Source organism: Neophocaena asiaeorientalis, unplaced genomic scaffold (assembly GCF_003031525.2).
Source record: "Neophocaena asiaeorientalis asiaeorientalis breed wild unplaced genomic scaffold, Neophocaena_asiaeorientalis_V1.1 scaffold82, whole genome shotgun sequence".
NCBI classification, from domain to species: Eukaryota; Metazoa; Chordata; class Mammalia; order Artiodactyla; family Phocoenidae; genus Neophocaena; species Neophocaena asiaeorientalis.
In genome coordinates, this window is record NW_020173068.1 from 7028161 (window position 1) to 7037665 (window position 9505).

The 9505-nt window shown below is 56.6% G+C and overlaps 2 protein-coding genes across 3 annotated transcripts in view; both read right to left on the reverse strand.

Annotated features, from left to right (window-relative positions):
* EIF6 (eukaryotic translation initiation factor 6) overlaps positions 1 to 129 on the reverse strand; it is a 6506-nt gene extending 6377 nt beyond the window's left edge. The window contains exon 1 of one of the 2 annotated variants that reach the window (XM_024743175.1): positions 62 to 129. The gene's annotated coding sequence lies outside the window, so the exon portion shown is untranslated. Of the gene's footprint in view, positions 1 to 32 lie in introns of both variants that reach the window. The other variant, XM_024743176.1, reaches the window with a different exon arrangement.
* Positions 130 to 1779: 1650 nt separating this feature from the next.
* Positions 1780 to 7856, reverse strand: SACK1C (scaffolding CK1 anchoring protein C). Its single transcript, XM_024743063.1, has 5 exons — positions 7848 to 7856; positions 7084 to 7641; positions 4754 to 4921; positions 4420 to 4544; positions 1780 to 3906 (listed from the first exon to the last, which is right to left on the reverse strand). The coding sequence occupies exons 1-5, from the start codon at positions 7854 to 7856 to the stop codon at positions 2481 to 2483; spliced, it is 2286 nt and encodes a 761-aa protein (XP_024598831.1). The 3' UTR covers positions 1780 to 2480.
* Positions 7857 to 9505: the final 1649 nt, after the last annotated feature.

Here is a 9505-nt window from a genome sequence, read left to right on the forward strand (position 1 = left end):
ACCCCTCACGACCCAGGGCGCCCGGAGCTGACCCTGCCGATGTCCCGCCACAACCGCTCACCACGTAAACGAAACCTCCGCACGCGCAAGGGACCTCCTCGGCCCTCGGTAGGTTTCCGTTTCCGCCTCCTCCCTGGGAGACTTCCGAGAGAACGCGGCGCACGCCGCCACGCATGCGACCACTCTAGCGCCAGCCTCTGGGAGCACTCTATGGCTGCAAGTGGTCCTGTCTCTACCCCGCCTGGCCCCGCCTCCAGCAAGCTCGCATTCATTCATTTATTCATTCAGTCAGGAGCTTTGTAGGAGATAGTATCGACCCAGACCTGTGCTGGTTGGATGTGAGGCATAAGAATGGAGGAACCAGGGATGTCTTGCAGAAGTTGGGTTGATGATGGAGTTATATCTTAGTTCCCCCACCAGGCATCGAACCCACGCCCCCTGCATTGGAAGCGAGAAGTCTTAACCACTGGACCGTCAGGGAAGTCCCAGACGGAGTTATACCTTGAAGTAAAGCCCGAGGAGGAAGAGCAGGTGTGGGAGAGGTGAGGGACAGAGTGAGGTGTGGGACAGATGCCCAGGCCGGATCTGGAGCCCAGGGGAGACTGGAGGGCTGAGATGTGGAGCTGAAGCCTGGGGTGGATGAAGTCACCCACGGAGAAGGTGTCCATCAGGGAGAAGTAAGACCACGACAGAGGCTGGAGAAGGAGGCGCGGCCAGAGGATGAAAGGAAACCATGCTGAAGAAGGTATTGGAGAGGAGAGGATGGACGAAGCCGGGTGTCAGGGAGGGTCCAGAGTGGGCAAGGGTGTAGGGGCTGATGGGCAGCCACTTTCTGCCTCCCTCCCCCACCCCGACCCCGCCCTGCCCGCAGATGGTGGCAGTCAAGAGACCTGCTCTGGTGGACGGATGAACTTGGCCCCCATTTTGTACAAAAGCCCCAGGGTCTCGCAGAATGTCACTCTCAGCGAGGGCAGAGGGAAGCTTGGAGCCCCTTCCCTCCCCACCCCCCAGCCCTCCTGCAACCCTCCACTCTCCTTCAAGGACCTCTCCATAGTTGGCCTGAATGGCGCCCTTCCCCTGTCCCCAACCTGCAGTTTCATAACTCTGCCTTCTTCAGGATACACCAGGCTGCTGCTGGGTCATAGCATGTCTGCTTTTATTGATTTGTATCACGTATACTGTCCCAGGCAGGTCGCAAGCTCAGGAAAAGGACCTACATCTGACAGAGCCTATACTTCTAGGGGTACTCAGCAAAATGAGGCTGGTATGTGTGTGTGTGTATCCACGTCCTCTCCATCCTCCCAGATTCATCTCAGACCCACTCATTCAGTCCTCTCCATGGTCTCTCTTCAGCTGGTTCCCTCTACCAGGAATTCCTCTAACCCTCGCCTCCATCTATCCAAGTCCTTTCCACCCTTCAAGGCTTGGCTCAAAGGCTGCCTCCTCTAAGAAACTTTTCTCACCACTCCATCATCACCACCACTTGTTGGCCTTCATTCTCTACCACCTTCTGTCACTGGTTAGCCTTTAATTAGATACACCAGTCGTTTATGCATTGAATCCTTGTCTCCTAGGGACTGAATCTGATTCATTTCTCAACCCTATGGCATGTCCAGCACAGGACTGGGTACACAGCTTAGGTACAAAAAGATACTGGTTGGTGCATGCATGCCTCTGTGTGTGTGTGTGTGTGTGTGTGTGTGTGTGTGTGTGTGTGTGTGTGTGTGTGTGTGTGTGTGTGTGTGGTTATGTGCATATTTATGGTCTGTGGATCCTAAGGGGTCTACGGTGTGCACCGAATGTAACCATTCATTTACCCAAATGACATTTATTGAGTACCTGTAACTAGAATCCTGAGTGTTTTGGTTTATCACATGGACTGCATCTGTGGGTGGTTTGTGGGTGTGAAACCTGTCAGTGTGCAGTGTATATTGTGCAGGCGTTTGGAGCATCTCTGTTATTATGTGGATTTTGTGTGCATGGGGACATGGGAACTGTTGATATTTTGTGTCCTGTCTGTGCAAAAACACGATCTTAAGAAATTAAGAGTCAGAGACACAGATTTGAGCCCCTGTCACTTACTCGGACCTGATTCCAAGCAAGTCATCAAACTCGCTGGGTCCCAGCTTCTAAATGTATATTATAGGGAAGATAATATCTATGATCCTAGAACTGTACACCGACTAGAGCTCTATCTCGTAGGGTATTGTGAGGATGAAGGATGAGAAGTAACTGGTGAGAAGGGCTCAGCACAGTGACAAATGGCAGGTGCCCAGTAACTGTGGGTTCCATTTCCCCAAGTGTGTGCATGTACGTGTGTGAGCAAGAATCCCAAGCCCAAGGAATGTCTAACCTGGGCCTCTAGACTCCCTCTCCTCCCCATAAGGGCCGTGCTCGAGCTCCCACCCCAGAGTCTGGGACCTGAGCCAATCTAGAGTCACAGTGGATGGAGGACGGACATGTCCTTTCTGGGAGCAGGACTACAACTGAAAGCAGCTTCGGAGCAGCTTGGACTTGGACTTGTACTGAATAATGAGGTCCAGTTTGCTGTGGCCCAGGGTCAGCCGTTTCTCATCCCCAGACAGGCCATTGCGCTGACCACCTGTGGGGCCCCTGGGGAGGCCAGGCTCAGGTCCCTGCCTGGTGCCCTGTAACTGATGATACTTGGTGATGAGGTCCAGCTGGCTGTGGCCCAGAGTCAGCCGCTTCTCATCCCCAGAGTCCACTCCAGGCTTTCTGCCAGGGCTCGGTCTGGGGAGATCATTGGACCCAGGCCCCTCACCCCAGAATGGGCCAAACTTCATGATGAGGTCCAGCTGGCTGTGTCCCAGGGTCTGCCGTTGTTCATCTTTAACCTGCTTGCCAGGCCTGGCCAAGGAGTTGGCTTCAGGGGGCACTCTGGAGCCCCCAGCCTTGGGGGACTGTACCTGGAGGTCCAGTTGGCCATGGCTGTGGTTTGGGGACAGGCTCTTGTCCTCTGGGGTTCGATTGCCAGGCCTGGGGGAGCCTGACTCAGGGGGACCCCTGGCATCCTGGGCCTGGGGCAGGAGATCCAGCTGGTTGTATCTCTGATTTGAGGCCAACCTCCTGTCCTCTGGGGCCTGCTCACTAGGCCAAAGGGAGCCTGAGATGGGGGTCACCCCAGAATCAGGGCCCCCTGCTTCTCGTGCCCTGGGGAAGGGGACGAGGAGATCCAGCTGGCCATGGCTCTGACTCAGAGACACCTTATTCTCCTCCACTGCCTCCAGGGCTGTGCCGGGTACCCAGCGGCCTCGTGGGGGGCTAGGCTCCTGGCTTCCTGTGACCCCATTCTCTGGGAGCCCGGACAGAGCTGAGACACCCCGGGGAAAGGAGAGGAGGGGGTGAGGGCGAGCAAACAGAGGTGACCCCCCTGCCAGGGTCACAGGGCTGGTGCTATTGGGGTTGAGGGCAGGGGAGGGCTGGGACCAGGGGGACGCCCCCAGCTTGCTCGGGTTGGCCCTGTAGGGCCCAAGCAGGGGGCCGTGGTTAGGGTCTGAGAGCTGGCATTGCAGGGAGGGCTGGCCATCGGCCTCACAGTGGGCAGGGCCCGGGGAGGAGGATCCCATAGCCATGTCACTGCAGCCGCCGCCTCTTGGCAGAGCTGGGTAGGAGGAGTGACCCATGCGAGGTGAGCACTTGATGCTACTGAGGCTGGTGCTGGAGCACGACAAGGATGTGGTGCTGGGGATGCCGGGCCTGAAGGACCGGGCCACTGGGGGAGGGCACGGTGCCCTGGGAGACAGGGGATCTTCACCTCCGCAGAAGCCCTCCACGGGCCGGGACTCGGCATAAAGACAGCGGAACTCCTGGTCAAAGTCTTCCACGATGCGGCCCCTCAGCTGCAGCACCATGCTCGTGTGCGCCTGGCTGCAAAGCCAGGTGAAGCTGGGGGCAGAGGGTCAGGGTCAGGAGGCAAAGTGCAGGACCTTGGGGCCAGGCAGGAGTCACAAACAGGGGAGCAAGATAAAACCACCAGCACCCCTAGGGCCCAAGTGAGGGGGCAGAGCTCTGACTCCGGAGTCTGTTCTAGCCCTAGCTCAGCTTAGTGGACTTCGGCACGTGGTTTCACATCTCAGCCTCAACTTCCCCATCTGTAAAATGGACCAAGGGCCAGGTTCCCTGAAGTCCCTCCAATTCCGAGGTGCAAGAGTTATTTTCTATGCCAAGGGCATTAAAGTAGTCCTTCCACAGAGTGAGCTCCTCCAGGGCCCAGCCCAGGGCTGTCTTGCTCCCCACACTGGCCCCTGGGCCCTGCACCATGCCTGCCACATGGCAGCTGCTCGGTTCATGGTGGAAAGGATGGATGAAGAAAGGAAAGTTCAAAGCTGCCAGGTCCCAGGCACCCTCGCAAGCCGGTGGCTCAGCCCCAGGCACCCTCCCCGCCATCCACTTGCTCACCTGTAGCTGCCTGCCACCACCTGCTCACCGTCAATGATGGCGAACTTCTCCAGGGCCTGCCCCGTGAAGCGGCGGCCTGCCTTGCTGCAGTATGTGTCCCCACACGTGCTCCGCACACGCATGTTCTGGGCCAAGAAGGGAGGGAGGTTGGGAATCACCTTTAGAGGACAGGGCTCAAGCCATGTCTAAATCTCCTGGGATCTCTGACCCAAAATAGCTATAGGAGAGCCCGGCCTCCCACTCCCATTGACCCCTGATGCTCACGAACCACCCGACTGACTCTCCTGCCCTCCCTGACTCCACACCCCAGTTCCTGCCCCCGTCCCTTGCTGACCCGTAGGTGCCCTCCATTGAGGTCCATCTTGTAGCACATCTCCAGGAAGTGCCTCAGGTGTTCCTCGGCCAGAAGCAGGTAGACGGGGACACCACGCCAGCCCGAGGCCTCCACGAGGTCACACAGAAGCTCCATGTCGGTGAAGATGTCCATTACCACAGCCACCACCTGGCGGGGGCGGCGGGGGGTGGGGGGGAAGCTCAGCCCTGCCCGGGGCACTGCCGAGGCCAGGGGTAGAGGCTAGATCCCCGGAAACAGCACTGGACTGAAAAGCAGAAGGCCAGAGCCCATGAGAACACCTGAACTGGGAGGGCTTTTAGTGGTGACCCAGCCTGGGGGTTCCTGACATGGAAGCTGGGGGGTTTCACTGTCTTGAAGCCCAGAAGGCTGTTTGAAAGTTTTTGTGTCCATTTTTCTAAGGACGGTTTGTTTATCTGTCATCTGATTCTCAAAGAGGTCTGTGGATCAGCTGTACCAGTCTAAAGGTCTACTCTACAGATGGCAAGACTGAGGCCCAGAGGGGGAAAGAGTCGGAAGCAAAACCCAGACCCCACTTCCCAGGATAGCACCTCACACTCCCCCCACTTGCTCAAGCTGTAGCTCTGGCTGTCTGTCTGAGGCTCCCTTCTCATGGATCAGAGCTGCAGGCTAATTACTGGGGTCTTCAGTGCCCTTTGCTAGACCCACCTGTTTCGCTGAGAAGCTGCAGAGATCTGCTGTGACCTCTTACAACTGGGACCAAGTTTTCTGCTCGGTGGAGAGGTGGGGCTTGCAATATCTGCCGTGAGAACCTCCTCTCCCAGTCCAGGCTGAGAGGCAGGAGGTGCGGAGCAAAGCACTCCAGCTCTGGAGCCAGACAGAGCTGGGTTCGAACCTGCACTCTGCTACTTCCTAGTGCTATGACCTTAGGCGAATTCCTTCACCCCTGGGAGCCTCAACTTCCTCATCTGCTAAATGGAGATAGTGATAGCTACCTCTCAAGAGTTACGGGGAATTTAATGTGAAAATACTCAACACACAACAGAAGCTCAATAAATGTTCCTCTCCTGCTGCCTCCTTAACAAACAAAGCCATTGGGCCACAGGGGGAGGAAGCACTTCCCAAGATCACTCTGAGAGTCAGTGACAGCCCAGAGTGGAAGCTTGGCTCCTGACCCAGATGTGGAGGGTCTAGACGGGAGGATGAGGAACCAAAGCACTGAGGGATGCCCTAGTCCATGGCACAGGCCTGGCCACAGGTGAGGGGAACAGGACAAGCAAGAAAAATCAAAGGGCAGTGGTGATGACAGCAGCCATCTCACTAATAACCCCATTCCCTGTGCCAGTCAGGTCTGGCCCTCCCCTGCCTGGGACGTAGGTAGACTTGCCAGGGAGGCTCTGGAGGTACCAGCAGGATGCCAGCATCCTGGCTCCTAACATCTGCAGCAGGTACCCTCAGGGCTGCTCCCCTAGCAAGAGCACTGAGTCTAAGCCACCCCAAACTCTGCCTAGGGTCATCTGATCCATCTCCCTGCCTCCTGAGTCAGAGGCCAGGGCTCCAGGAGTGAGGCTGTGCTAGTCTGTAGCTGAAGGCTTCCCAGGTACAAACACCCCACTTGCTCTGCCGCTTCCCTTTCTCCTGAGCCCTGCTCCCCATCCTTGAGCCCAGCAGCTTCCGCTCCTCTTTCCTTTGGGTGCAGAGCTAAAAGCCCAGCCCTCAAGGCCATGCTGAGGCCCAGGCACCAGCACCCCTTCCCCTGCTTCAGGCCAGTGGAGATACAGTGCACAAAGCGAGGTTCAGTTGGGACCATTTGTCAGGAGGCAGGGCTGTGCCTGGGGCCCGGGGCCTGAGTCTAGAGCCCTTTCCCTCTCCCTGAGCCCCGGGTTCCATTTCACCAACTGACTGGACCTCATGAGTAAGTCCCAGTCCCTTTCTGGCCTCAGTTTCCTCCTCTGTAACTCAAGGGGGTGGCTCAGATGCTCACCAAGGTTGGGGTTCTTAGTTTGGGGATCACAGACCTTTTTGAGAATCTGATGAAGGCCATAGGCCCTCTCCCCCAAAAGAGAGAGGATCCCCCTCTGCAATGAACACCACTTTGCACGCGTTTTCAGGGTGTTTGTGGAGTCCCTGAGACCCATCCCCTGTTCTAAGCTTGTTCATAATGTCCTCGAGTGCCAAGAGGTTACCAAGGTAAATAAAACACGCCCACACTCTAGGAGCTTGTGATCTGATAGGGGGCAGAGGTTCTCGTCCCAATGCTGCCCCCAAGCTGCTGTGTGGCCACACTTCCTCTCCCTGGGCCTCAGTTTCCACATCTGTGAAATGAATGTCTGAAGAGACGAGGCCCTTACCGTGCGGGCCTGGCTGAAGAGGAAATGCAGAAGGTCCTTGATGCTCTTGGCTTTGTTCCGCTGTAAGTGGATCACAGCCTGCGTGGGCCTGAAGCCCGTGGCCCGTGGCACCTCGGGCCAGCCCAAGTCCAGGTCCGGGGGGTCTATGTCGGAGGCCAGGGGGAAGTAAGTGCCGGAGGTGACTTCGGAGAGCAGGCTGAGGGGGTCAGGCCCGGCAGCCCCTGGCCCCACAGCCTCGCCTAGCTCAGAGCCCCCGCGCGCATGGCTGGTCATGTAGTCCACATCCAGAGGGCTCAGGAAGGGCAGCTCCTGCTCCTCGGAGAGGACCCGCAGGTAGGCAGCCTCACCCCGCTCCAGGAGGGCATCGGCCGCCAGCCGGGCTGCCTCGCTGTGCTGGAGCACCCGCGGTGAGCTCTCCCGCCACCGCTGCCGCTTCAGCTCCTCCACCCGGCACCGCAGGGGCCCCGCCATGCCCTGAGCTCCCAGCGCCTCCGAACACGCCTGCCCACCGGCTACCCTCACCCTCCAGCAAGCTCCATGGCCTGCACCCCGGGCCGGCTGCAGCAGGAAGAAGATACCAGCAGAAACTGTCTCCCGCCCGCCTGCCCTTTGTCAGAGCCACGCTCCACCCCGTTGCCCCCGGCCTCGGGAACCTGTTGGGTCAGCCTCACATGTCCGCCTGCTGTTGGGACTCGCCCGCCCGCCACCCGGGGAAAGGGAAGGTCCTTACTCAGCACACACTCCCTCCGCCACCCCAGCGTCACCTGCTGCATCCCCACCAGGCTCCCAGCAAGTTTCCTCCAAACACTGCCCTTCCGGAGTCCCAGTGAAAAATGCTGTCCCACCCCTGAAAAATTCTGTTCCCGATGTCTGCGTTTCCACCACCCTCAGCTCTGGGGAAGCTCTTGACCTGGTGGCGCCAGACCCCAGCCTTTCTCCCCTCCTCGGGGGCTGAGTATTAAATGGTTAGTGAGAAAGTTGGTTGAGAGGATCGGGGGACACACTGCGTGGTCCGGAGGCAAACAGCAGGCCAGTTTCTGTTCTCTGCCTCCATCAAGGGCCTTAGTCCCGGAGTCCTCAGGAGCAGGGTGAGGCTTTGCACTGGAGAAGGGGGCTCAGCAGATGGCAGCTAGCTGGGAAGGCAGGCCGGGCAGAAGTGGTCACAAGGGTGCCAGCCCCACCTTTCTGTGGAGGGAAGAGGTCCCATGAGGGTGGCCGGGACAGCAGAAGACCTAATGCCATGTCTCAACGACCCCGTTTAGTACTGGCTGCACTTGCTTTAACTGATCTGTGATCATGTCCAGATCAGACACAGGTTCCTCTATGCCCACAAAGCTTCACTTGGGGCCCAATGCATGCACAGCGGGGCTGGTGCTGGCGAGGGGATTTAGGGGCTCCCTGCGTCAAGCTGGGCCCTGGGACTAAAGACGAATGGGGCTTTGTCTTTGAGGATCCTAGAGGGGCCCAGGAGGGGCAGGGGCAGAGATCAGAGCCCCGGGTACTCTAAGGAGGCCCTTCCCTGGGCGTGGGGAGGCTGCGTGAGGGGCAGGGGGAGCCAGACTGTGGGAGGGTAACAAGCCACGGGGGTAGCCGAGGTGGCAGGGCCTTATCTCTGGATTTGTTTAGGGGGAGAACAGGGCCATATCTGGGTCAGAGAAGCACTCCTGGGAGGGGAGGAGTCATGTTTCTGTGTTGCTGAGTTCCTGTGTTTATCCCTCAGTGTGTATATGTCTACCTGACAGTACATATTTTTGGATCTTTTAAAAAATTATTTTTAATTAACATAAAGTTTACCATCTTAACCATTTTTAACTGTGCAGTTCAGTGGTATTAAGTACACTCATATTGCTGTGCAACCGTCACCACCATCCATCTCCAGAACTTTTTCATCTTTCCCAACTGAAACTCTGTACCTATGAAAGGCTGAGTACCCTCCTCACCCCCTGACAGCCACCACTGTACTTTCTGAGTGTGAATTTGACTACTCTGGGTACCTCATGTAAGTGGAATCATACAGTCTTTGTCTTTTTTGTGACTGGCATATTTCACCTAACATACAGGTTCACTCGTGTTGAAGCATGTGACAGGATTTCCCTCCTTTTTAAGGTTGAATAATATTCCATTGTGTGTATATACCACATTGTTTATCCATTCACCCACTGATATAGTCACTTGGATGGTTTCCACCTTTTGGCTATTGTGAATAATACTGCTTGAACATGGGTGTACAAAGTTGGCTCTGTATTTTTTAATATTTCCCTCCATGCCCACATTTGTATTAGATTCCATTGTTTTAAGTAAAAAAAAAACACTGAATATTGACAATTTCACGTGGCTCAACTCAACATAGACAGGAACACCTCAGAGATATTATGGGTTCAGTTCCAGACCACCGCAATAAAGCAAATATTGATATCTCAGT

Excerpts from the sequence above, each read along its gene's own strand:
- SACK1C (XM_024743063.1), bottom strand. Across the intron at positions 4,922-7,083 it reads TCTTCAGCCAGGCCCGCACG|GTGGTGGCTGTGGTAATGGA; the intron begins GTAAGGGCCTCG and ends CGCCCCCGCCAG. Across the intron at positions 4,545-4,753 it reads TCAATGGAGGGCACCTACGG|AACATGCGTGTGCGGAGCAC; the intron begins GTCAGCAAGGGA and ends TTCTTGGCCCAG.